This window comes from Sorex fumeus, unplaced genomic scaffold (genome assembly GCF_029834395.1).
Source record: "Sorex fumeus unplaced genomic scaffold, SorFum_2.1 ptg000126l, whole genome shotgun sequence".
In the NCBI taxonomy this organism is placed as follows: Eukaryota; Metazoa; Chordata; class Mammalia; order Eulipotyphla; family Soricidae; genus Sorex; species Sorex fumeus.
The window spans coordinates 4,114,800-4,142,464 of NW_026606183.1; the positions used below are offsets into that span (position 1 = coordinate 4,114,800).

At 50.9% G+C, this 27,665-nt stretch overlaps 1 protein-coding gene across 1 annotated transcript in view; it reads left to right on the plus strand.

The window, feature by feature from the left end:
* The window catches only part of GALNT17 (polypeptide N-acetylgalactosaminyltransferase 17), a 465,458-nt gene extending 440,584 nt beyond the window's left edge, over positions 1-24,874 (plus strand). Inside the window, exons 10-11 of the mRNA XM_056137608.1 lie at positions 23,507-23,674; positions 24,315-24,874. Of these exons, the coding sequence (XP_055993583.1) occupies positions 23,507-23,674; positions 24,315-24,443 (297 nt within the window). The 3' untranslated portion in view covers positions 24,444-24,874. The remainder of the gene's footprint in view (positions 1-23,506; positions 23,675-24,314) is intronic.
* The last annotated feature ends 2,791 nt before the right edge of the window (positions 24,875-27,665 follow it).

Here is a 27,665-nt window from a genome sequence, read left to right on the forward strand (position 1 = left end):
GAGAGAACTTAAAAGAAATGGATAAATTCTTGGACTCCTATAACCTCCCAAGGCTAAACCAAGATATGGAAAACCTGAACAAACTTAACACTATTGAGGAAATCAAAGTGGTAATCAAAAATCTAACCAAAAACAAAAGTCCCAGCCCAGATAGATTTACAAGTGAACTCTTTCAACCCTTTAAAGAAGAGCCCCTGCTGATCCCTTTGGGGCTCTTCCAGGAAGTCAAACAAACAGAAACACCCTCAAATAGTTTCTACAAAGCAAAAATCACCCTGATATCAAATGCAGAGACAGCACAAAAAAAAAAAGGAAAATCACATACCGATCAAAGACGCAAAGATCCCCAACAAAATACTAGCAAATAGAATCCAGCAATTCATTAAAAATATCATAAACCATGGCCAATTTTTCACATAAATAAGTCAATACATGCAATACACTAGAAAAATCATAAAAATTATGATTATATCAATAGATACAGTAAAAGCTTTTAAGAAGATTCAGCACCCATTCCTTGAGGAGGAGGAAGAAGAGGAAGAGGAGGGAGAAATGGAGTAGTAGGAGGAGGAGAAGGAAGTGGAGGAGGAGGAGGAGGAGGAGGAGGAGGAGGAGGAGGTGGAGGAGGAGGAGGAGGAGAAAGAAAGACAAGAAAGACAATTATTCTTGATTGGGGCCAGTGAGATAGTGCAGCAGCTAAGGCACTTGCCTAACATACAGCTGATTTGAATTCAATCCCGGCAACCATATAGTCTTGCCCAAACAATGAAAGGGAACGATCTCTGAGCACAGAGTCAGGAATAAGTCCTAAGTACTTCAGAACGTGGCTCCCAAACAAACAAACAAACAAACAACAAACAAACTCAATAAAATGGAAACTGAAGGAACTTTCTTCAACACAGTCAAAGCCATTTACCACAAGCCCCAGCAAACATGTTTATTGAGGGGAAACCTAAAAATCCTTCCCTCTAGGATCAGGTACAAAACAAGGTTGTCCACTCTCCTCACTACTTCTAGTCAATATGGTACTGGAAGTACTTGCCATCACAATTAGGCAAGAAAAAAATATTAAGGACATTCAGACAGGAATGGAAGAAATGAAGTTTTCACTATTTTCAGATGATATGGTACTATATTTGGAAAACCCTAAAGACTCTACAAAAGAATGCCTAGAAAATAGATTTGTATAGTAAAATGACAAGCTACAAAATTGATACACAAAAGTTTATGACTTTAATATATGAAAATAATGAAACAGAAGAGAATTTTTTAATTATTCCATTCATAATAGTGCCTCAGAAAATCGAGTACCTAGGAAAAAAGCCTAGAAAAGGGGGACCTCTACAAGGAAAATTATAGAACACTACTTAAGGAAATAAGAAAAGAGGGCATAAATAAAATAAAACACATTCCCTTCTCATGGATTTGGAGGATTAACATCATCAAAATGGCAATATTACCTAAAGCACTATACAGATTCAATGCAGTCCCTCTAATGATACCCATAACATTTTCCAAAGAAATATATCAAACACACTCTTAAAATTCTTATGTAATAATATCACCCCTCTCCCAAAAACAAGCCAAATCAAACCTCACAAAAAAGACAAATGGGAAACGTTACTTTGCCCAACGTCAAACTGTACTGCAAAGTAGTAAAAATTAATATAATGTGACACTGGTGGCACTGGAATAAAGACACACCCCCAGATCAATGGAATAGAATTGTAAATCCAGAGACAGACCCTCGGGTATATGGCCAGTTAATCTTCAGTAAGAAGAGAGGATTTGAGGTAGAGCAAGTAAGAGAAAAAATTTGAAGTGGAGCAAGAAAAGCCTCTTCAACAAGTCACTGTCACTGTCACTGTTCTCCCGTTGTTCATCAATTTGCTCGAGCAGGCCCAGTAACGTCTCCATTGGAGACTTTTGTTGTTACTGTGTTTGGCATATCGAATACATCACAGGTTGACTTCAACAAGTGGTATTGGGAAATCTGATTGGGCACACATGAAACAAACAAACAAAAAGGGAATCCATACCTCTTCCTAACACTACACAAAAATCAAATATAAATGGATGAAAGACCTTTATATCAGACCTGAATCTATAAGTTGCATAGAGAAAAACATAGAATTCTCCATGACATTGAAACTAGAAGCATCTTTTTGGATGATAAACCAAATGTCCAAGCAAGTAAAAGCAAAGATAAACAAATGAGACTGTATTAAATTAAGAAACTTCTGCATTTCGAAGGAAAACTGACTAGAATCAAAAGACAGCTCACGGGTTAGAAGAAATTATTTGCCCACCACTCATCCAAAAAAGGGTTATTATCCAAGATATATTGTGAATTTTACAGAGTGCTTTGTATATAATTATTGTATAATATAGTATACTTTATCTATATTAAGAATTTTACAAGAAAAAATCATCTTACCCCCATCAAAATATGAGAAAAGATATGAACAGAAAGTTTCTCAAAAGGCATATGGGAAAATGTTCTATATCACTAATCATCAGGGAACTCAAAATCAAAGTAACAATTTTATATCACCTCATACCACAGAGACTGGCACATATCAAAAAAAGCAACAACCAGTATTGGCATGAATGTGATTGGGGGGAATGTGCTGGAGGGGTGGGGAGATGCAACCCTTGTTCACTGCTAGTGAGAATGTCAACCGGTTCAGCTATTTTGGAAGACAATATGGACATTTCTCACAACACTAGAAATTGGACTTCTATAAAACCAAGCAATTCAACTTTTTGGAATTTACCCTCAAAGGCCCAAAAAGCACAATGCAGAAAAGACCTCTGCACTCCTATGTTCATTGCACCCTATTCACAGTAACCAAAACCCAGAAACAACCTAAGTGGCCCATAACAGATGACTGGATAAAGAAACTGTAATACATTATACACAATGGAATACTACTCCGTTATAAGAAAAGAGGAAGGAAGGAATGGAATTTACTACTATGTGGATGGATCTGGAGAGTAACGTGTTGAGTGAAGTTAGTCAGAGGGAAAAGGTAGACCCAGAATGATTGCTCTCATATGTGGGATATAAAGAAACATTGTAGGGGAATAACAAAGGCCCAAAGGCAATAAGAAACTAAGAGCAGGCGAACTGGTCTTCAATAGGAAGCCTGCCACTGGGTGGTTGATGGCAGGTGGCATAGAGAGGCAGGCTGGGAGCAAGAGAAAATCGGGAACATTGGTGGAGGGGAATGGAAACAAGTGTGGGGACATTGTATGCCTAGAATTTAATAATGAATAATAACTTTGTAAATCTGTAGGTCATGTAAAAGGGAGGAGGAGATGGTGGGAAGGAGGGAGAGAGGGAGGGATAAAATGATATAGTTGACTAATTCTTAGAAAATAATTCATGATCCTCAATAAAGATCCTGTTATTCGTCGATTGCCTCGAGCAGGCCCCAGTAACGTCTCTTTCATCCTAGCCCTGAGATTATATTCAAGGCTCTTTAGGAGAATGAGACCCATCATTGTTACTGGTATTTGGCATATTTGGTACGCCACGGGGAGTTTGCCAGACTCTGCCCTGTGGAGAGGCTACATTCGATAGCCTGCAAGTTTGTCCAAAGTAGGAATGAGATAATAAGATGTCATAAAAAGATGGGAACAATTTTCACCCCTCCCAGAAATCCAATCAATCAATACAGAGGGAGGTAGGAGACAGTAATTCCCCTTAGGAATCATCATGGTGGTTAATAACCTCTACCATCCAGAAATATCTCTGGGCGTCAAAATTGGTGGGTGAAATAAAATAGAAAGTGAGATGTTAGCCTAGTTTCAATGTCTCTCACCTGGTAAACAGGGGGGAAATGTCAGGAATGCTTTCTCAACATTACAGCTGAAAAGCCCCAAAGATGTTCTGCTAACCCAGCGAGGCAGGATGGCTAGACCTCAGTGCTCAGGTGAAGAAAGACGCAGCCCAGTTTGCTTCTCTGGCTCAAACCCTGCAACCATCCCCTTGATCTAGCGAGATAGCATCCAGTATCCCAAACAGCCTCCCTCCTCCAAAGTCCACGTCACTGACTCCAGGAAGGACTGAGCCTCGTGCGGCCCGAGGGAAGACAAGAATAGACACGGATATCATTGTCACTGCCTCGTGGGACGATAGAGCTCTTTCCCTAGGGAAGAGCGAGGTGGCAGTGAGGAGGCTGCAGGGGGACTCCTGGCTCTGATCATGAGTGAGGTTATATAATTTGGTAACTTTAGGACAAGCCGGGTATCAGGTACACAGGAACTCTCGGTACTATTTTTGCAGTTTGTTATGAGTCTAAACCTATTGTGACATAAGTGTTCTTACCAACTGCTTAGAAAGTGGAGTCGGCTGCGTGGGTGGTGGAGTTTGCTGGGAGGGAGGCTCAGATGACACTAAAGTCCCTGCTTGCTCGGGGCTCCATTTGTCGAAATTGAGGACACAGATTTTGAGGGAGGCAGATGACTTTTGTAGGCAGCGTTGTGAGTTAGGAGTGAGCCGTGAGGTCCTTCAGGAAGCCAGGATCTCCAAGTTGGTGCTGGGGACTGGCAGAAGTAAGAAATTGGAGTGTGAGGAGAGTCCACCAGTACTCCCACCCAAGTCATTCCAGGAAGGATACCTGGGATCTGCATCACAGCAGGGAAATGAAGAGGGCTGAACTGGTTAATGTACAGATGACAGGGGTGGACTGGGAGTTGGCACACTGTCAGGGAGGGGGAGTGAAAGCCAGCCACCTGGAGCCCGGTCTTTTCAGCTGTGCCACCTGAGGTGATATTGTGACAAAGGAACCAAGATGGGCTAGTTTTCCTGGACCTGGAGAGGAAGCTACCTCGGACTTGGCACAGGGGAGAAAGGGCCCAGGAACTAGAGACATGAAGAAAACTCTGGAAGCTCGACAAGGAGGGAAGATGAGCAGTCTGTGAGCCCTGGAGAGAGACCAGATATTGCTTGTTTCTCATTTTAATGTGCGCTGTGGAGGGTGAATACTGAGGGGTCCATCAACTGCAGTGGGGAAATTGTTCTAAAGTTAACTTTCCATAGGACTGGAGCTGAAATGGCGAGAGAAGATGGCAGCAATGCTGGAATGGCCTGGCCTGGCTGCAAAGCTCCCTGCCAGCACCCACCCCACCATGGACCCCAGTCAGGTGTTCCCCTGCAGAAAGCCCAGGGAAGCTCCCAGCCATGAGGGGGGAGAGCAGAGGTGAGGATGCAGAGCTGACCACCAGGACTCCCACCCAAAGCCCAGTCATTCCAGGAAGGACATCTGGGGTCTATATCACAGCAGAGAAATGAAGAGAGTTGGGGAGATAGTGTCAGAGCAGCCCTTCCTGACCAGGAGGCCCCCACAAGTAACTCACAGTCCCACTCCAACAAGCTGATGAGCTAGGCTACCAGCTGTAGTGCTGGTACCCCAAACGGTGTCAAAGAAGGCAGACAGTTTAACCGCCCCCAGCCCCATGTAAAGAGCACTTTGTCCTGCTTTGCAGACCTTCCTGGCCTTCAAAGATCCGGCGAGTTTGATCTGGGGTACCATGAGCCCTTCCTTTCCTTATCTGTATAAAAAAAAATACTCTGTCCCATCCCCATCCCCCCAAGTTGCATATGAATCTGCCCTTTAGTAAAGCATTATGGTGATGAGATAGCACCTATGGGGGAGCCCTGGCCAGCATCCCCAACACACAGACACTGTGGCCTGAGGCTTGTAAATGAACCAGAGCTCTGTAGGCCAGGCCCTGGGGCTGCAAGGAGGGTATATAAAGTTGTCTCACCCTGAAAAAAAAAAAAGAAGAGAGAAGAGTCCTGGGGAAAGCAGGAGACCAGAGTTTCTATGTGCTTCATGCTCCCTCCTTGTTAACTTACTTAATTCCAAAACTACCTTATGATGCAAACCTTATTGTGGCCCACCTTGGAAGCAGAATCCCCCAGAGTAAATAAAACTGTTCCAGTCAGTAATGGGGCAAGTAATCCAGCTTAGTCCCCGGGAGCCCCAGGGTGTTCTCTGCTCTGTTGACCCACAAGGACACCTCAAGTGTGGATCCTATTGGCACAATGAGACAGATGATGGATTTAACTCAGACAGACCCTGTGGAGAATAAAGCTTGGGGTTTGTGGCACTTCCACACAGACCCCCTTGCCCTTCGTATTCAACACACAGAGACCAGAAACATACGTGCGCGTGCGTGTGTGTGTGTGTGTGCAGATGTCTTACTGAATGGGAGAGTTTTTACTCGCCTGCAAGTTAACTTGTGCTTCAGAATGAACTTGAACTGTGCTCAGGAATTCCCTCACATTCTTGGGGGTCTGCACTTCTTACAATATTCTCTTTCACTTGGCACTTCCAGACTCAACATTCTCAGGGTCCAAGAGGACCCTCCAACCAAGCCCCACCTCCCTGCCCCAGCTCTCCACACAACTGGTCACCAGGTGCTGGGCCCTCCCACTCCCCTCAGCAATTTCTCAGATCCATCCACCCCCAGACCCAGCTCTTCAGGACAATCAGTGCAAGGTTTCCTGACCCATACTTATCTCCTAGCACACACCTATCTAAGCAGCAAGGACACTTCCTGGAAGCTCTCTGAGTCATGAGGAGAGAAAGGAGAAGTGCGAGGGTAGGAGGCTACCCTTGGGGCCATCTCACAACTCGAACTGGCTCTGTGGAGAGCAAATCTGGCTCTGGAGCCCACCTCTGGGCTCCAGGAATACTCTTACCACCCCTTGATTGAAGTACAAGGTACTGAAGACAATTGACTGTTTTTATTGAAAGTGTCCCGTTGGATGAGTATTGACAAGGGCACACACTTGAAACTGCTTTCCCAGTCATCACCATTCACGTCTCCCCCTGGGCTGGAGCGATAGTACAGCGGGTAGGGCATTTGCCTTGCACGTGGCCGACCTGGGTTTCATTCCTCCGTCTCTCTCAGAGAACCCGGCAAGCTACCGAGAGTATCCAGCCCGCATGGCAGAGCCTGGCAAGCTACCTGTGGCATATTCGATATGCCAAAAAACAGTAACAACAAGTCTCATTTCGTGTTCCTGGAGCGAGCAGATGCTACACTAGCACGCGACAGGAATGAATAGAGATGTTACTGGTGCCCACTCGAGCAAATCAATGAACAATGGGACAACAGTGCTACAGTGCTACCTCTCTCCCTTCCCACCCCACTGCCCTCCTTTCTTCAACCTGGCTCCTCCCACTTGTCCACTTTGAATAATTTTGCATTGTTTTTCTCTCTATATTTGGCTTGGGATCTGCCATGGAGACATCTGGGGGTCTGCAGTTTCTGCTGACAGACCTGGGTTTTGACCAGGATTATTCTGAGGCTGAGGGCAGCTGTGCCTGCCTGCATCCAGGTTGGCTTCCTTCCACATGCCCAGGACAGGGACCGAGCAGGTCTGTTTCTTTTGGAGAATATTCACATGCAGTCACCAGAAGCCATTCTTGGAGTTTCTACCCAATAACTAATAAATTCACCCAAGGCTGGTTTTAGTCAATGGAACCCATCTTTCTGCCTCCCGAGTAAAAGCTGGGAAAACTACACTTTTCATTTAGTCTTGGATTTCTGCACTGTCTGGGCCTGGTTTTAAAGTGATGAGAAAGATCCTTAATGTGGAAGCAATTGCAAGCCAAGTTTTTATTGACAATTCAATGGATTTCACTGTGTTCCAGTCATTCCACAGTTATTTAGTTGGTTCTTGTTTATCTGGCGATAACCTGAATATTTTAGTTTTCCCTCAAGGCTGCTAAATGTGGGTTAATAGTCGTGTGTGCCTCTTAGATCATCTCAAATAGAAAATTTTTTCCCTCCTAAATGAGAATTAATTGTATTTGAGCTCAGAGGTTTTTTCCTAATGCATTAGGGTTGTGGATAATGACGTTCATTTCTCCTCTTGGGCCCAGCAGCCAAACCTAAAATAATCCCATCTAATTCAAAAGACATTTATAGAGCATTTGTGCTTTGTGAGATCCTTCTCTGGGTCCTCATGTACAAATGGGTAGCATGCTGCTCTCTGAAAGCAGCAGGATGTTGCCACAAAGCCAGGCGCATTCCTGAGACCCTGCTCGTGAGGGGTCTTCCTCCCTCTGCCTGTGGCACCCAGGCAGAGGGAGGGAGATACTGTTGGGAAGGAGGGCACACGGTGGGCTTGTTTTGAGTCCTCTGTCAGGCCAAACAAGAAATCCTGGAAGGGTCCATCGGGTCCACTGTGGAAAATCATGGTCAAGGTTTGCTCCTGGGTTGGCAGACAGTGGAAGTTTCCAGGCTGACAGGACCTGAACCTACAGGGCTAGACAGACAGTCATGGTGGGGACACCTTCAGTCTCACCCTGAGTTCCCTAAGGAAATGTCTGTAGGGAAGATAGGACCTGTCGCCCTGTGGATGAGGAAGAAGGAAGGAGGGTGAAGGTGACTCCAGTCTGCAGGCTGAGAGCCTGGGGAGGTTCGTGACTGACACCGGTAAGATAGGGAGGAGGCTGTCTGTCCCTCAACTGGAGAAGGAAAATCCACAATTCTCGGGCACCCGGGGCGTGAACATGTGATTCTCCTCTGAGCATGATGCCTCAGACATCCCTTCCCAATGGGACTGAGGCTATGACTCTGTGAGATGAGATGAAGAGATACCTCCGTAGCATAGCATGAGAAGTATTCCACTACCAGAGCTAGATTCTAGATCAGTTACAAGAACCATAACTTCAAAATTTTTCCCTAGCACGTGAGAAGTGGTTCCACCCATTAGCTTCTGTCACAGGGCAGATCTGCCAAGACAGATTTAAGGAATAACTGATAGTTTTCTACCACAGACAATTCCGAAGGTCTGCTCAGAAATGGACACCAGGAGACTGTCCCCAGAGGACTGTCTCAAGGCCAGAGTAAACGCTAAACAAGGCAGTTTACAGATGAACCTGAGCAGATTTCCGTCTACATAAGGGCAAATTTAGCACAGGGAAATTTATAATCAAAAGATTGAACAGTTGGGAAGATGATCAAGCTTAGCATCCTAATTTCCTCGAATTTTACCACATGGGAGTGCGTGTGATGAGCCACGGATGTAGCTCAGCAGTAGAGCATTTGCCTTGCATGTTCCAGGTCCTGGAATTTATCCCCCAATGTCCTCATTTGCCTGCTCCATGCAAATTGAGCAGAGGAATGAGGTTGTTTCTTGAGAACAGAGAGAGGTCAACAGGCACATTATTTGCATGTGGAAGACCATGGCTCCCCAAGCACCTCCAGGAATAACCCTTGACATCATACAGGCAACAAGCTCTTGGGCAGTGCTGCATGTGACCTTCATATTAAAAAATAAAGCATTATGAATACCATGAGATTTTGCTAGTGGTTAAATTTGTGAATGGAAAATAGAATGATACATAACTACCAAAAAGCAAACTCAAACACAGCCAATCCAAGGAAAGAAAAATAAGAAAAACAGAAACAGACCAGCCTGTACCTAACGCCCACAGGATCAGAAAGGTTGGGAGGAGGCAGAAGTTCACATCAAAACCAGCAGTGTGATTTCAGTTAAGAAACAGAGGTTGGGTGCTGGAGCAAAAGCACCGCGGGTAGGGCATTTACCTTGCACATGGCCGACCCGGGTTCAATTCCCAGCATCCCATATGGTCCCCCAAACACCACCAGGAGTAATTCCTGAGTGCATGAGCCAGTAACCCCTGTGCATCTCCTGGTGTGAACCAAAAATAAAAAACAGAAAGAGGTTGATATATATTTATTAAATATATTAATAATTATTAATATTAAACATAATTAATAGATATTAAATATATATTTAAATCAAGGGGTAATTTGTAATGAACACTTCTAAAACACAGGAAATAGAGCAAGGGAAAGGATGGATATAGTCTGGTGGGCAAACTGAAGAGAACAGGAAACTAAGGAAGTCCACTGCTCAGCAGATGTTCCCTTAGCTCCATTCCATGAGGCCTCTTTGCCAGGAGAGTGGGATCATCGTGGGGCGTCTCTCAAGTTTGTCAGCTCAGCTCCTCTTCATCACCTCCTCATTTCCATTAGGCCGAGTGCACCCCGTCGTCAGGCCACTATGCAGTTCACATGGTCTTCATTGGGCCCCTTTCCCGGGATTCCAGAGAGCACGGTGTCTCTTGATTCCACTTCCTCCCCATCAGCAGTGACACATCACTTCTTGGTGGTTGAGTCCCTCCAGCAGCCACGAAGTGCCCTCTCCTTTGGGAAGCCTTCTTTCATTCGTCTTCTGGACAGGTTCTCTCCTGGGCCAGCTCTCAGGGCACACTTAGTGCTTTTTTTTTCCCCCTAACATATTTATTTATCTATTTATTCGGCTTTTTGGGTCATACCCGGTGATGCTCAGGAGTTACTTCTGGCTCTGCACTCAGGAATTACTCCTGGAGGTGCTCAGGGGACCATATGGGATATGGGAATCGAACCTGGGTCTGCCACATGCAAAGCTAGCACCCTTCCTGTTGTGCTATCACTTTGTCCCCTTGCTTAGTGTATTTCACAGTATGATCGGACATCTCATAGCCTCCGCTCAGCCTGCCTGCTCCCTGAGTAAGCAGCGGGGCCCAGGAAGACCGTGTCCTTCATTTATGGAGTCAGGAAGGAATTACCCAGCCCTTCCCCTGTGTCAGGCACTCTCTCAGGGACAGAGCCATGCATGGAAACAGAAGCAAACCTTGTGCCTTTACACCTCTCACCTTCTGGTGGAGGGCACCAGCACATAATATATAAATAAGGAAACTACCAGGTCTCTAGCAAGTGTTGGGAGAGAAGGAAAGTTGTGGGGGTTAAGGAGTATGTGGTGAAGGTGGGACTTGAAAGAAGATGGGCAAGCCCCCAGCCACCCTAGCACAGCCTTGGGGATAATGTGTGGAGCAGTTGGTTACATGGGAACAGTGCCTTTGTCCGAAAAATCTACACTAATGTGAAAATTGGCTTAAGATCCAAGAAAACCTGGAACTTCGGATCAATTTCTTTTTCACAGGGGTGGAACTTGCACAGCATAAAAAGCACAATAAGATATATATTAATCTTAAGGTTTGGCTCCTCCTGGGGACAGCTCACTAGATATATTCCAGACCACAGTCCTCAGGCCAGGTTAGCCTTTCCTAACCTTAGCAGGGTCCTTGTTCAGTTACTTCTTTGGGGTCATGACAGAATTTGTCCACGACCGTGCTCTTAACTTATAGTTAAGTATTATGGTCTTACTCTGGAGAACCTGGCAGGTTACCAAAAGTTTTCTGCCCACGGCAGAGTCTGGCAAACTCCCCGTGGCATATTCAATATGCCAAAAACCAGTAACAATGATGGGTCTCATTCTCCTGACCCTGAAAAAGCCTCAAATGTGGGACTTTTTAAAATCTCATGGCTAGGACTAAGGAGACGTTACTGGGGCCTGCTCGAGGCAATGAACAACAGGATGACAGTGATACATGACAGTGAAGTATTATGGCACTCGACCTGGCCCATTTCGATGCCAGGGTGGCTCACAGCTTATCCTGAGTCCATCCAGTACCTTGTCGGGACCCTGCTCTTGGAGTGCTAGGAACTAAGGGCAACTGAGGCTTAAGTCAAGTAAATATGAATGTCCAGAAGTAAATATTACTTTTGGAGTCAATTAACTCCCATGCCACACAGCATAGCATCAATTGTCTTCCTGTGTCTATATGAAAAGGATATTGCTAAATAAACCATATAAATGACATAAAGGAGAGACAAAAGCAATTTAGGATTATTAGTGCTTGATGGAAGTGGGTATGTCTCAGTTGCACTGTTGTGGTAGTGACTCAATAAACCCTAAACTCCCTGCGGGAGCAGCAAGGACAATCCAGTGTTACCCAACATTTCTGTTTATAAAACACAAAACATTGAAATTTCAACCCACTCCTGTACCCAGAGATGTTTTTGTTAGAAAGTGTGCTATCAGTTGAGCAATAGCACAGTGGGTAGGGTGTTTGCATAGCATACAGCAGACCCAGGTTCAATTTGGGATTATTATTGCTTGATGGAATTGCATGTAACAGAGCCAGGAGTAACCCCAGTGCATTGCCCATTGTGATCCAAGAAAGAAAGAAAGAAAGAAAGAAAGTGTCCAATCATTATTCCACATCATGGTTGACAGTAATCTGCACAGTCCAGAGGTGGTGAGAGTCATTTTGCCACATTATGACGAGATCATGCATCTAGATGAGGTTTGTCTCCATGAGGTTTGAAAAGTTGTTCTGGCAACAATGGTAGTGGTCACAGCATTGAGTCTCTGGAGAACTTCAATCAGAAGTCTAACAAATTGTCAGAAATGGCACAGCCATCTTGTGAAGAAGCTAGAGAACTTTTCTTGCAGTTTCTCTGATGCTGACTCCTTCGATTTCCTTGTGACTTCCAGCTGAAATTGGTTTGACTGACTGAAGTTTAGAGGGTTGAGTAGTCTCTGGCGATTTGAGGGCTGAATTCAGGGAATGAATCCATCTCCTGATGAGACGTAGCAGAACCCAAGGTTTCTTTGTGGGTCTGTTACCTGTTAAAATATAAGCATAGACTCTTCCTCCTATGAGGAGTTTCCTCGATACATTAAAGTGGGGAAATACTTCATTTTTGTTTTTGTTTCAACATTCTACATGTTGGCATAAAGCCGTAGTGTTCCCCCACTAAAAAGGGTTGGCCTCAGAATCAGAAGCTACAGGGGGACACAGAGTGGGAATTCTAAACTCTGCTTGACATTGTTCAAGTAACTCTGGTCCCCATAAATTCAGAGGCATGGATGCTATATAGGTCTGGAAAGTTGCTGTAATGCCCTCGGGAGCAATACATTTTAACCATCTGGCACTCTGCCAGACAGAGGAAGAAGGCATCAAGCCTACTCCATGCAAACCATAGGGTATTGCCTGCATGGCCCAGTTACAGGCCCAATATTGGGTAGAGATGATAGAAACATCAGCTCCCAAGTCAACCATCCCCTTAAATTTCTTCCCATGAACCTCAAGAGTTACCTTCCCTCAGACGGGCAACATAGGCAATCAAAAGATTAGTGCTACCAAAACCTCCCCTGCTAGGGAGAGTGGATTAATGAGGCATAACAAAAGGAAGTAAGAGAACCTGAGAATGTGCTCTCCCTTATCAAATGTCCAAACAGTTGGCACCATAATAACAATTACTATTTCACCAGTATAATCAGAATCAATGACCCCAAAACGAACAGTAATTCCCATAATAGTCAAAATGCTTTTCCCAAGAGTAGGCCTACAGTGCCTCATGGGATTGGTCCTTTACACCAGAATTTAATTTATAGGAACACTGGGGAGGGGTTATAGTAACTGGATCAGGGCAGGAAGTATCCAAGGCTGTGCTTCCTGCTGTGGCTGGCTGCATTGAATCTACTGATTGGAGCTCTGGGATTCCATTTTGGGAAGAGGGGCTGCAGTCCAGAACGTCCCCTGGTTTAATGGGGTTGGCCCCCTTGCTGGTTTCCCGAGATTGGTTACCCATAGCCTCAAATCTGGCATGGCAGTCCCTGACCCAGTGGTTTTTCCTCTTACACTGGGGACAGGGCCCCGGGAGGTGCTTTCCTCTTATACTGTGCACAGAGCCAGGGTGGTGCTTTCAAAGAAGCAAGGGGTTCCCTGCAATCCTTTCAATAGTGACCTGATTTCCCACACTTAAAACATCTTTTCTGAGCTTGTCTCTATTGCATAGGCCTCAAGAGCCTTCATCTGCACCTTATGTCTAACAGAGCCAACATTACAACAAGCTTTCATGTACCCCATTATGTCCTCTTTTTCCTTAATGGTTCCCAGAATAGCCTGGCAATCCTTATTAGCATTTTCAAAAGCCAATTGTTTCAACAGATTTTGCTGACTCACTTTACACTTAACCTGCTTATCAACTGCATCCATCAACCTCCCTATAAAGTCTGCATATGGTTGCGTTAAATTCAGCTTCTGCATCAGTCTTCTCCTAAGTACACAGGGCTGCCTCACGGACATGAGCAAAAACAGCATGAAGCAAGGTGACTTGTCTTTTTGGGTCGTGCCATTTCCTTTCACCTATTAACATCTCATAAATCAATTTAATCCCAGAAAGTTTTTGTCCAGCATGACCTTAGGTCATGTAGTTTTGCTTTGGCCTCATCACTGAACCACATCCTCCATTGCATATACTGAGAAGGGCTTAAGCATGTTTTAGCAACCACGTGAAAATCTTGGAGTTCCCAATAGGCATTTTTACACCATCTTATATTTTTTACAGTACAGGCATGTAGGTCTGTACAAAGCACAGGCCTTTTTGAAATGACTGAGTAAATCCATTCTTAATCATTGATAAAATGGAGGCTGCTTCTCCTCCAGCTGGACTGGGTGACTGGGAGCATGCCCCAAGTGGTCTGGAGGCCACTTGGCTGAGTCACTCTCAGACTCAGAATCTGAGGAAGTGGCAGCAGACTCATCATCCACATTACTTTCATCTGATGCACTGGAAGTGGAGTTATATGGAAGAGATGAGGGTCTCTCCGTAGGGAACATTAGTTCACCAGCATCAGAAATATTTTTAATTTGATGCAATGTGGCTGGAGTGATAGCACAGCGCTAGGGCGTTTGCCTTGTGCGTGGCCACGCTGCTGAGCTGGGTTCGATTCCTCCACCCCTCTTGGAGAACCCGGCAAGCTACCGAGAGTATCTTGCCTGCACAGCAAAGCCTGGCAAGCTACTCATGGTGTATTTGATATGCCAAACACAATAACAACAAGTCTCACAATGGAGACGTTACTGGGCCCACTTGAGCAAATCAATGAACAACAGGAGGACAGTGCTACAGTGCTACAGTGGAAACACATTGCATCTCTTTTGGGACTTAGGTATGGAGGAGCTGAGGGCTTCTTATCCCTAATATTCTCCTCCTCAACTGTATATCTCCAAAACAGGAGAATAGAATTAATAACCTCCCATGTAACCCACAGTTCCATGGGGATATTAGTCCCTTCTTTAGATGTCATGAAGACACCTTTCTTAATTTTTTTCCAAATCTTGGTCTGTAGAGCCCCTTCATCTGGTAACCATGGATTTAGTTCATAAACTACTTCAAAGCAGGACCGGAGTTGGTCTCTAGAAATACAGTCTTCTGGGTCCTCTGTTCTGCACGGGAGATACTGAATCAAATCCAGAAATAGCTTGGTCTATTCAGTCTGTCTTGAGAAAAACTGAAAGATCCTTGGAAGACCCAGAATCTGTCCCATCTTAGTGGGTGACTGCTGCTAGGATTCTAACTCCCAGCCCCCTAAAAAAATCTACTATTCCACTCTCCTCTGAGTGGGCGAATATAGCTAAGACTTCAATGTCCCCAGTAACCCAAAAATTTGTTCTCACACTTACCTCTGTAAGTGGGGTTCCACCGATGCAGACCTTACCTTTAGATGCCCACCAATTGGGGGTTCACGCCCACCCAGGGACGCCAGCTGTGAGTTTTCACAACACAAGATGATAAAAGATAAAGGATTGAAAGGTTTGCGGTTGGTGGCCCCGCACGTGGGAAGGATACGGCGGTGGCATTCGGTGTTCAAGAGCCAACTCCCCAGGCTCTTCTGGACGATGGGCAAAGGACGGGCAACGGCCATGTCCTGTCATCTCCCAGGATGGCTTCAGGTTTGAGTGACGTGGGAGGTTTCGAAGTAAGGAAAGGCACAGCCTCATTCTGTTTCACAGCAGCATCATTCTACATATAGAGCATTTTGAAAGCAATCGCTGGGAATGCTGCATTACCAAAATGCCAATGAGGCTGGTGAGTGCCAGGAGGCCTGTTATGAGCGTGCTGTGTATCCTGGGTGAGAGATAAAGAGTTAGAGCAGGGAGGCGGCAGTAGGGGTTTAGTGCACTGAAGATGGGGGCCCAGGGAAAATGGAGAGGAGGAAGCCCCCACGTTTGATCTAAGCCACTGGAAATGGCTGTCTTCACCGACAGGAAACAGGCATTGGGCAAACAGGCAGTAGGATTCTGGGACACAGAAAGGATGGACTCCATTTGGATAACTTACTGGACATTCTGGTGAGAATCAAGTGGGGAGCTGGGTGCACAAAGCTGGAACTGAGGACAAATTGACTCGCAACTATTAGCAATTTGAAACCAGCAGTTCCAGAGGGTGGGGCAGAAGTCCTATCATGAGGTGTTGGGAACAGGGGAGAAATTCCAGGACAAAAGACGGGCAAAGGACTGGCAACAGAGCTCTGTACTGTAGTAAAGATTGTCTTGACATCCAGACCTCCCCATGTCTGTAGTTTCTCTGGCTGAAGAAGGGGAGAGGCAGAGACTACAGGGAAGGAAACTGGGAGCAAATGGGGAGGAAATAGGGGAGAAAACAGGAAGGCAGGGGCATGTGGCTCCAAGGAGGAAAGTGAAGAAGGGTTCCAAAGAGGGCACAGAATTGCACTGAGGTCTGGAAAGACTGAAAGTTCTAGAACAGTGTTTCCCAAAGTAGGAGACAAGGCCTCCCCTGGGGACACCCAAGAGTGCAGCAGTGGATAGTGGCCCACATCAAGTCCCTCACTCACCGTCCTTCTTCTTGAGGGAGAAGAAGGTGCTGTTGTCTATTAGTATTTTAGCATCATTCCATTGCCAGCTCTCTGTGCCAATAGAACTGGGAAGGTGCTTCCCAAGAACAGCGACCCAGCAGGGCCCTGCCACAGTCCCAACAGTGGCCAGCTTGGCTCAGTCCTGCCCACACACGGCTCCTCCTCCAAGACCTCGATCCATATTCCTAGCATCACGCACTCTGCCTTCATCCCACCCTCACCCCCACACAGAGTTCCTCCCCAGAGCACCTTTCAAACTCAGTCTCTCACATAGGCCTCTCTTACTCAGCCCCCAGCATGCTCCTCCCCAGAGCCTCATCCTCACTCAGTCCCTATCTGCCCACCCACCTTCAGTCCCTGCCTCTCATAGCACCTCCATCCCTCAGTCCCTCCTTCAAAAGGCCCCTCCCTCTCTCAGTCACTTCCTCAGTTCCTTCTCACTCCCACTCTCAATCCCCCCTCAGTCCCTTCCTCAGTCCCCTCAGACCCTTCCTCAGTCCCCTCAGGCCCTTCCGCAGTCCCCTCAGGCCCATCCTCAGTCCCCTCAGACCCTTCCCCCAGTCCCCTCAGACCCATCCTCAGTTCCCTCAGACCATCCTCAGTCCCCTCAGACCCATCCTCTGTCCCATCAGACCCAAACCTCAGTCCCCTCAGACCCTTCCCCAGTCCCCTCAGACCCTTCCCCAGTCTCCTCATACCCATCCTCAGTTCCCTCAGACCATCCTCAGTCCCCTCAAACCCAACCTCAGTCCCCTCAGGCCCATCCCCAGTCCCCTCAGACCCTTCCCCAGTCCCCTCAAACCCAACCTCAGTCCCCTCAGGCCCATCCCCAGTCCCCTCAGACCCTTCCCCAGTCCCCTCAGACCCTTCCCCAGTTCCCTTAGACCCTTCCTCAGTCCCCTCAGACCCTTCCCCAGTCCCCTCAGACCCATCCTCAGTTCCCTCAGACCATACTCAGTCCCCTCTGACCCATCCTCAGTCCCCTCAGACCCAAACCTCAGTCCCCTCAGACCCATCCCCAGTCCCCTCAGACCCTTCCCCAGTCCCCTCAGACCCATCCTCAGTCCCCTCAGACCCATCCCCAGTCCCCTCAGACCCATCCTCAATTCCCTCAGACCATACTCAGTCCCCTCTGACCCATCCTCAGTCCCCTCAGACCCAAACCTCAATCCCCTCAGACCCATCCCCAGTCCCCTCAGACCCTTCCCCAGTCCCCTCAGACCCATCCTCAGTCCCCTCAGACCCATCCTCAGTCCCCTCAGACCCTTCCCCAGTCCCCTCAGACCCATCCCCAGTCCCCTCAGACCCTTCCCCAGTCCCCTCAGACCCATCCTCAGTCCCCTCAGACCCATCCCCAGTCCCCTCAGACCCTTCCCCAGTCCCCTCAGACCCTTCCCCAGTCCCCTCAGACCCATCCTCAGTTCCCTCAGACCATCCTCAGTCCCCTCAGACCCATCCCCAGTCCCCTCAGACCCATCCCCAGTCCCCTCAGACCCTTCCTCAGTCCCCTCAGACCCTTCCCCAATCCCCTCATACCCATCCTCAGGTCCCTCAGACCCTTCCCCAGTCCCCTCAGACCTATCCTCAGTTCCCTCAGACCCATACTCAGTCCCCTCAGACCCAAACCTCAGTCCCCTCAGACCCTTCCCCAGTCCCCTCAAACCCTTCCTCAGTCCCCTCAGACCCATCCTCAGTCCCCTTAGACCATTCCCCAGACCCTCACACCAATCCTCCTTTCCACCCTCAATCCCTCCCTTAGCCCGCCCTCGGCCCTCCCTCGGCCCTCCCTCGGCCCGCCCTCGGCCCGCCCTTGGCCCGCCCTCAGCCCGCCCTCGGCCCTCCCTCGGCCCGCCCTCGGCCCGCCCTCGGCCCGCCCTCGGCCCTCCCTCGGCCCGCCCTCGGCCCTCCCTCGGCCCGCCCTCGGCCCGCCCTCAACCCTCCCTCCGCCGGCTGGCCAGGGCCCTCCCTTAGGCCGCCCTCGGGCCACCCTCGGCCGACCCTCGGCCCCTCCTCGGCCCGCCCTCGGCCGGCACTTGACCCCTCCTCGGCCCGCCCTCGGCCCGCCCTCAGCCCGCCCTCGGCCCTCCCTCGGCCCACCCTCAACCCTCCCTCAACCCTCCCTCCGCCGGCCGGCCTCGGCCCTCCCTTAGGCCGCCCTCGGGCCACCCTCGGCCGACCCTCGGCCCCTCCTCGGCCCGCCCTCGGCCGGCACTTTGCCCCTCCTCGGCCCTCCCTCGGCCCGCCCTCGGCCCGCCCTCGGCCGCCCTCGGCCCTCCCTCGGCCCTCCCTCAGCCCTCCCTCGGCCCTCCCTCGGCCCTCCCTCAGCCCTCCCTCAGCCCTCCCTCGGCCCACCCTCAGCCCTCCCTCGGCCCTCCCTCGGCCCTCCCTCGGCCCGCCCTCGGCCCACCCTCAACCCTCCCTCAACCCTCCCTCCGCCGGCTGGCCAGGGCCCTCCCTTAGGCCGCCCTCGGGCCACCCTCGGCCGACCCTCGGCCCCTCCTCGGCCCGCCCTCGGCCGGCACTTGACCCCTCCTCGGCCCACCCTCGGCCCGCCCTCGGCCCTCCCTCGGCCTTCCCTCGGCCCTCCCTCAGCCCTCCCTCGGCCCGCCCTCGGCCCGCCCTCGGCCCGCCCTCAACCCTCCCTCAACCCTCCCTCCGCCGGCCGGCCTCGGCCCTCCCTTAGGCCGCCCTCGGGCCACCCTCGGCCGACCCTCGGCCCCTCCTCGGCCCGCCCTCGGCCGGCACTTGACCCCTCCTCGGCCCACCCTCGGCCCGCCCTCGGCCCACCCTCAACCCTCCCTCAACCCTCCCTCCGCCGGCCGGCCTCGGCCCTCCCTTAGGCCGCCCTCGGGCCACCCTCGGCCGACCCTCGGCCCCTCCTCGGCCCGCCCTCAGCCCGCCCTCGGCCCTCCCTCGGCCTGCCCTCAACCCGCCCTCGGCCCTCCCTCAGCCCGCCCTCGGCCTGCCCTCAACCCGCCCTCGGCCCTCCCTCAGCCCTCCCTCGGCCCGCCCTCGGCCCGCCCTCAGCTCGCCCTTGGCCCTCCCTCAGTCCCCCATTCCTCCCTTATCACACTCTCAGTCCCCCCTCAGTCCCTCCTCCAGTTCCTCCCTTACTCCCTTAGTCCCCCTTTCACACAGCTCCTTCCTCAGTTCCTCCCTGTTTCCCTCTCTCCTTTACACAGTTCCTCCCTCCTTTAGCCCCTCTCTCACACACATCACCCATTCTTTCCCAGTCGCTTCCTCACAAGGTTCATCTGTCCCCTTATAGAAAGCTTCCGCCTTTCAGTCCTTCCCTCACATAGCTGCTCCCTTACTACCACCTCTTAAAGCCCCTCCAGCCCTCACAATGCCCCTGTCATTAACTACCTCATAAAGCCCCTCCATACCTCACACACCCCTCCTCCACTCCCTGCCTCACAAAGCCCCTCCCCCCTAGTCCCTCCCTCACACAGCCTCTGTCTGACTTGGGCCAGCTTTGGCCTCTGCAGGTCCCAACAGCAGGGTCCCATTGTTTCCACCCTAATAGGGCTGAGCAGGAGAGCATCTCCCTCCTCCCAGCGTTTAGCTTTGCTCTTTAAACATCTGGGTCACAGATATGCTCAGTTAATTAATGTTCTTCGCGCTACTCATTTGCCTGCTGGATAATAGATTGATTCATAATTTCAATAAGCAGCTGTGTATGTCTTTCCCGGAATATAAAGGCAGTGAACTGTCATTCATCACTTTGCATTTGGTGCATTTAAATAGATTCAGGGAGACATTGTTTAGGGAGGGGAGGAGGGTTTCTGATTCTCTTACGATTTTGCCTCTAACAATTACTCTGATTTGGAACTAATTTGGGTTTAGAGCACGTTAACCGCCTCTCTCTCAAGGGCACTTAATGAACTCCTGTCACTTGTTTGGCTTGTTTTTGAAGGAGCAAGCAGCTCCCCTCTGGAGGTCAGAGCAGGGGTTCTGAGGAGTTTCCCCAGGGGCAGAGACCCGCTGAGACCCCTCCCCAGGGCAGACACCCTGCTCCAAGCTCTGCTTCGAGCGTGGTCCAGCACAAGGCACTGGGCAGCCTCTCAGGACACAGGGAGAGAGAGCAGGGCCAGCCAGGTGACCAGATGTCCCCAGGTCTTTTTTTTCTCATACTTAGAATGGGGAGAGTTCTAGAGTCTCTCTGAGTTGTGGAGAAAAAAAATGTCATGGTGCAAACAGCTTTAAAATGATGCTTGCCTTGGGCTGGAGCAATAGCACAGCGGGTAGGACATTTGCCTTGCACACGGCCAACCTGGGTTCGATTCCCAGCATCCCATATGGTCCCCTGAGCACCGCCAGGAGTAATTCCTGAGTGCATGAGCCAGGAGTAACCCCTGTGCATTGCAGGGTGTGACCCAAAAAGCAAAAAATAAAATAAAATAAAAAATAAACTACCTTTGTAAAAAAAAAAGGATAAATAATAAATAAATAAGTAAAATGGTGCTTGCCTTGGGGGCCGAGAGGGTAGCAGGTAGGGTACTGCTGTTCTCAGCCAACCTGAGATAGCATGGTGCAGTTCAACAAACAATTATTTTAATTAGAAAGGAATAAAATGATGCCAGCCTATCTCCACTCATACCATGGGGCTTCACTGTCCCCAGCCTCGCCTCACCAACCTGTACTGGCATCATTGCAGAGTGAGCCTGATCTCTGGAGACTCGCCAGGAGTGATCCCTGAGCGCAGAGCTGGGAATAAGTCCCAGCACAGCCAGGAAGACCCCCAAACCCCAAAGTCGATAGATAAATAAATAAATGTGGGTGCTTATTTTTTTCCCATGGAGACATGCTCAACCACAGACAAATTTGCAGCCCATGAGGTGGGGGTTGATTCTCCTCCTATCCAAAAATGAGCTACACATGGTCCTTGCCCCTGCTGGAGCACCAGAGACAGGTTGCCTGTGTTTAGAGTAGCATGCTAGGGCTTAAACAACATGAGCAGGGTGGAGCAGGAAGGCCCATCATCCGGCCTGGGTCCTCTGGTGCAACGCAGCAGACAAAAGCATCCCTGCATCGGCTACGGCTGCATAAGCACCACTCCAAAACTCGGTGGCACTGACTCTTGCCCAGGGACTGTGGGTCAGTAGCACGTTTCTGCCCTCTGAGTCTTGGTGATCTGGACCGGATGGATCCGTGCATCTGTCAGCGAGCATGTCGGCTCAGGACTGACTGATCTAGGCAGCATCTCTCGGCTGTGCATTAGAGCTGTGTGTCTCACCCTCCAGCACCCCAACCTGGGCTCACTGCTGGAGGAAGTGGACAAAGGTCAAGATCCAGTCTAGGAGCGAACTCATGCCCGTCTTCACTTCTGCCACACTCTGCTGGCAAAAGCAAGACACAGCGCCAACCAGTACTCAGGGCTGGGGGCGTAGGCTCCAGGTTCTGAGGGGAATTCTGTGCTTTGTGGACACGGAGAGAGAGTGAAGGCTGTGGCTGAGCTATATATTCTCCAGCATCCTGCATGCACTGGAAGTAGAGGCCCACCGTGCTACATGGGAGGGGGCATTTCTTCCTTTTCATCATAATGTTGCAACATTGGGCAGTAATAACTACACTGCAGAATTTTGGTAACGACTTTAATATTGTTGCAATCACTGGTTCATCAGTGATGTTGGGATAAATACCCTGTCCACAAACTCTTGTTCACAGTTGGGATCATTTCCCCGGGGTGGGTTTCTAAAGTGAGTGTAGCCCAGGCCCTGTCAGACAGAGCACAGAGAGTCTGGAGGAGTGACCTCTTCCAGAGCCTGTCTCCTGCTGGCCTCTACGACATGGAAACACATGCTGGAAATGCGGCATCTCGCCACTGCTGTAGTCATGCATTTCATACACGTGAGGCTGGAGGCTGTTTATTGTGTGTGTCTGACTCTGGGCTGGCCTCTGGGGTCCTCTGCAGCAGGATCCTGGCATTCCTGCGGGTCCCCAAGGGCAGAGGCAATGGAGACGCAACTTCTTATACAATGATTGGCCCAGCCCATGGAAGCAGAGGCAGTTTTTCTTTTTCTTTTTCTTTTGCGAATTTTATGCATTTTATTTTCATGAAGTAAATCACAATAGTTCATTACAGATAATATTCAAACACCCACCCAACCAGCGAGCATCTTCCCACCACAATAAGAGGGAAGTGTTTGAGGGTTGTTGTATTTCATTCAAGGGGCATTTAAGCCTGTATATAAGAGAACACAAGCAAGTATGTTAAAACCAAACACATGTGTGCTATTTTAGGTACATCAGTGGACTAGGGTATAAGAAGTTGCGTGGCTGTGAATGTGGCCACGCCCTTCAGGAAATTCTGCCATTATTCTCTTCCAGAAGCTTTAGTTTATAGTCTCTGGGTCTTGGCTGTTGATGAGATTACCTGGTGCCAGGGGCAGTTGGTGGCTGTGACTGCCAAGCTACTGGAAAACTGGGGAGCTGGGGGGGGAGGAGGCTCAGTCCCGATCTGAGTGGGCTTGGAGATCTCAGCCAAGAGGCAGTTTTTTCAAGATCAGCTCCAATGGCCTGTCTTTGGCTGACTTGACTCTCTGTGCTCCTCTTAGCCTGCACCCAGGCTGCAGGCAGGAAGGGTGAGTCCTCAACCACTTAGCATGCTCAAAAAATCCAGGGTGTAGCCCAGGTACATGATGGTCTTCAGGCTCAGTAAGCCGAGGGCTTCCTGGGGGCAGCTTCCTGGGAGCCTGGGGCTGTGTGGGTGGCAGGGACTTCAGGCTCACAGAAGCCTGGTGAGCCTGTGGCTGTGCCCCCAGTACTGAAGCTGTCGCCTCTTCATTCCTCCCCTGACTTCCCATCCCCTCCCCATCCTTTCCTCCCTTCTTTCTTCTACCTCTTCCCTTCTCCACCTTCCCTTCTTCCCTCTCCTCCCCCTCTCTCGCCTCTCCTCCCTTCTCCTCTCCTCTCCTCCCCTTCCGTGCTCTCCTCTCCTTTTCTCTCCTCTCCCTGCAGCTGGCGCGCTACACCAAGGAAGGCTTCCTGCATCTGGGAGCCCTGGGGACCACCACACTCTTACCCGACACCCGCTGCCTGGTGGACAGTGCCAAGAGCCGACTGCCTCAGCTCCTGGACTGCGACAAGGTCAAGAGCAGTCTGTCCAAGCGCTGGAACTTCATCCAGGTGAGGGCTGCATGGTGGTGGCACCCAGAGCCGTGAGGCACTGCAGGTCAAGGGGAAGGCCAGGTGATGGGCACCCGCCAAGGGAACTGAAAATCTGCCAGTCTGGGACAAGACCACTGACACCCACCAAGGGCACCATAGGTCTACACCAAAGAGCCAGACGCGGCTCCCAGAGCTCAGGGTGGGGTGTTGAAGTCGTGAGGGCAGGCTGGGCCATGATCTCTCCTGGGGTGGGGTGGGGTGGCTGAAATCTGCTAAGGTCCTTCAGTCAGCAGGACTGAGGAGGGCAGGCAAACCTCTGGATCGCGCCTCTCTGGGTCCCTGCATATCCATACTGGGCACTTGGGACCCCCATCTAACTCAGGAAAACGCATTTATTTCTTCTGGATTCCAGCATTTCCCAGGGAGCACCCCTTCTCTCCCCTCCCCCACCATGGGCAGGCAGTTTGGGCAGGGCTGTCCCCATGGGAGGTCATGTGAGGACATTGCAAACCTGACTTTCTCTCTGTCTTCACGTTCTCTCCACCCATTCTTTTCATCTGTCCCTGTGTCTCTGTCGCTGTGTGTGTGTGTGTGTGTGTCTCTCTCTCTCTGTGTCTCCGTCTCTGTCCTTCTCTCCTCTCTCTCCGACTGACCCCAGAACGGAGCCATCATGAACAAGGGCACCGGGCGCTGCCTGGAGGTGGAGAACCGCGGCCTGGCAGGCATCGACCTCATCCTGCGCAGCTGCACGGGACAGAGGTGGACCATCAAGAACTTCATCAAATAGCAGACAGAGCCCTGGAGGAGGCCACAGGGCACAGGACAGGCTGGGCGGGAGGAGCGGCAGGGGCTGCCCTCGAGCCGCAGGACTTTCTGGCCCGAGTGTTGTCCTGAGACCGTGCCCCCTGGCACAGCCTGGCCCCCTGAGACGAGGAGCACAGGGGGAGCCTCCGCCCCTCCGCGGCGCCTCCAACGCTGCTGACAGCAGGGCCCCTCCTCGTCCTCACCTTGTGCAGCAGCAGCTTCTGGGTTCCCACCTCAGCCAAGCCAGCCACACCCTGCCTGCCCCTCCTCAGAGGACACAGCGACATCCCGAGACTCAGTTTCCTTCGAGATTCCGCCTGCCCAAGACTTTCATGCACTCCCCAAGGCTGCTGCCCCCAAAGCTTTCCAAGAGGTGTCCATGGGTGGGCAGCGCTGGGACCAGCCTGGGAGTCTGCCCGGAGCTCCTACTCACGCAGTCACCAGGTCACCGGGGTGGATCCTGGCCCTCTGCCTGGAGGTCTTGGCCTCCCTGTGCGTGCGGGGACAGGGAGCTCTGCCTCCTGGAGGTTGGCCCGGGGTGGGGGGGTGCAGTCAGGGGCCAGGTCCTGAGGGATGCTTGTGTTCCCACGTGTCACCCCAGGCGCTACTGGCGGGGGGTGGTGGTCATTCCTCTCTAAAGAGTAAGACTTTCCCGTTTGCCCTCTGGCTAGGGTGCACTTGTAAATCAGAGTTAATATATGGCCGTGTGTGCATGCGCAGGTGTAGCTGAGTGCGTAGGGGTGTGTGTGTGTGTGTGTGTGTGTGTGTGTGTGCATGCGTGTGTGTGTGAATGCATGTGCGTGCACATGGGCGTGCGTGCGCGCGCGCATGTGTGCGTATGTGGACGTGTGACTGCGAGCCAGAGCAGTCCTGGAAAACGGCCTCGGTCTGGTCACTTCATTGTTAGAGAGGATTAGATGGAGGCTACTGAGATGCTGGCGGGGCATGGCCACCTGCCCCTGGCCAGGGGCCTGGTCCGACCTGGTCCAGATTGGTGCCCCAGCCAGAGGGCTGTCCCTTCTGCCAGTTTTCCATCTCTCCCTCGTGCCATCCCCAACCCCACCCCTGCCCGGAACCCAGCTCTGTAGTTGTCCAGTTTGGGCTCCCTCGTGTCTCTGTTGGTGGCATCTTGTTGGCGTTCCCCCACCCCACCCACCCTGTTGTGAAATAAATACATGAGAGCATTTCCAGAGCAGCTCTTTGGCCTCTTGGTATCGCAGTGGCTCGGGGCAGAGTGGCCCTGGGCAGCGCGTCGTGAGGTGGACAATGGCCAGAGGCCTTGGCTAACCATCCGAACTGCCCTCACCTGAGAGTCAGGTTTGCTGTGGCCAGAGCTGAAGTGTCTATGGGATCTGGTGAGGAAGGGTGTCGGTTGCCCCAGCTGACAGCCGCCCCCCCAACTCGCGCTCGCTGTCCCGAGAGAGCAAGAAAGCCCTGTGGGGGCTGGTGGGACGTGTACTTTGCCATTGGGGTCCATGAAGGATTCTACAGGGTTCCAGGTCTCTGGAAATGCCTGGGAAATGACCTTGGAGCGTCCTCTGTGGAGTCCCAGGTGGCCATGGAGTAAGAAGCCAAAGGGGACCCCATCACCAGTGGTGCTCTGGGAAGTTCCCTGCCCCACCCAGTGCTGCTTTTGTCCCACTGAGGCTCTGGCTGAAAATCCCCGTGAAGTACTCAGCGGGCCCCTGGTGAAATACTGAGTGGGCCCCTGGTGAAGTACTGAGTGGGACCCTGGTGAAATACTGAGTGAGCCCCTGGTGTTCTTTCATCCTGCAGGAAATAGCCCAAGGGGATTCCCAAGGAGGCTCCTGTCAGGCTCATGTCCTCTGTGACTATGCACCCGTGGGCCCTGTGCACACTGAGAATGCAGACCCCCAGAATGGCCTGAGGGGGGAAAGTAGGAGGAAGGGAAGGAAGAATGGAGAGAGACAGAGAGAGAGAGACAGAGAGAGAGAGCAGAGTCTTCCTCTGAGCAAACTGGTGGCAGGACAGGATGGTGAGGTGCAGTGGGGTAGGGCGTGGGTTTGTGTCAGGCACTGGCTCACCTTACTACCCACTCTAGGTCACTCCTAACTTGGTGTCAGCATGCAAGCAGCATGGGCTGCTCCCCGTCAGCACCCCTGTCCTCTCTACCAGAAGCTCCTAGGTTGCCCCTGTTTGCTCCATTTGGGCCAGGTGGTAAGAGTGGCAGCTGGTGGCCTAGGCAGAGAAGAATTTAGGAAGCCAGAAGGGACAGAGAGAAAAGGGTGCCAGGGCAGCCTCGCGTCCCCATCCTTAGCATCATTTGAGGGTTCCTGATACACACATCCTGCACAGTGCCCCAGGCATAGAACCGTGGCTTTGTGCAGCGACTGAGTGCGCCCTCCGTGGTTTCCAGGGTGGCAGCTCACTGGCTGTCCCCACTGTCGCAGACAGGATGCTGAGAGGAAAAGTCCATTTCTTCCTCAACCCCTGTCCCCTCCCCCATCACCCCAAAGCCTGGCCCCCACCACCCGGTGGCCTCTTCTTCCTCTTTCAGTGACCTCTCAATTTATATAGTGCAAACAGGATAGATGACGTGGTGACACGTGTCTGCCACCAGAGCCTGGAGTCTCGGGTCCCCTTTCATGTTCTAAGCCTGGGGAAGGGGAATGAACTGGAAAGGTGGAGGGGTACCACTTGGATTGACTCAGGGCTCAGAAAATCAATTGGAAAGTTGGACGCCTCCAACATTCTTGACTAGTGTCCTGGTTTCATGGAGGACAGAAGTGGGGGCCTGGGCAGAGCAGTGACACCCCACTCCCAGCTGTCCTGTGCCTTTGACTCACATGCTCTCTCTCCCCCCTCCTGTGCTATTGGTGGAAGGGGACCCTGAGAGGGAACAGGTGGCCCAGGAAGTCTGGACATTGCCAAGGCACTCCTGTCCCCGGGCCCTGGCAGCCTTCCAGCAGCCTGACTGAACGGAGTCCAGAGAAGTTGGGCTGGCTGTTCCTGATGTCCTTGGCAGGCCACCAGCTCCTGGTCAGGTGTCCTTCCTTTCCCAAATTCCTGCCCACATCTAGGCCCTGCTGCCCCCACTTCAGCTCCTTTCCTCACCCTGAAAAGACCCTGAACTCCTGTGATTTTTTTTTCTTTTTCTTTTTCGGTCACACCCAGCAATACATAGGGGTTCCTCCTAGCTCATGCACTCAGGAATCATTCCAGGTAGTGCTCGGGGAACCATATG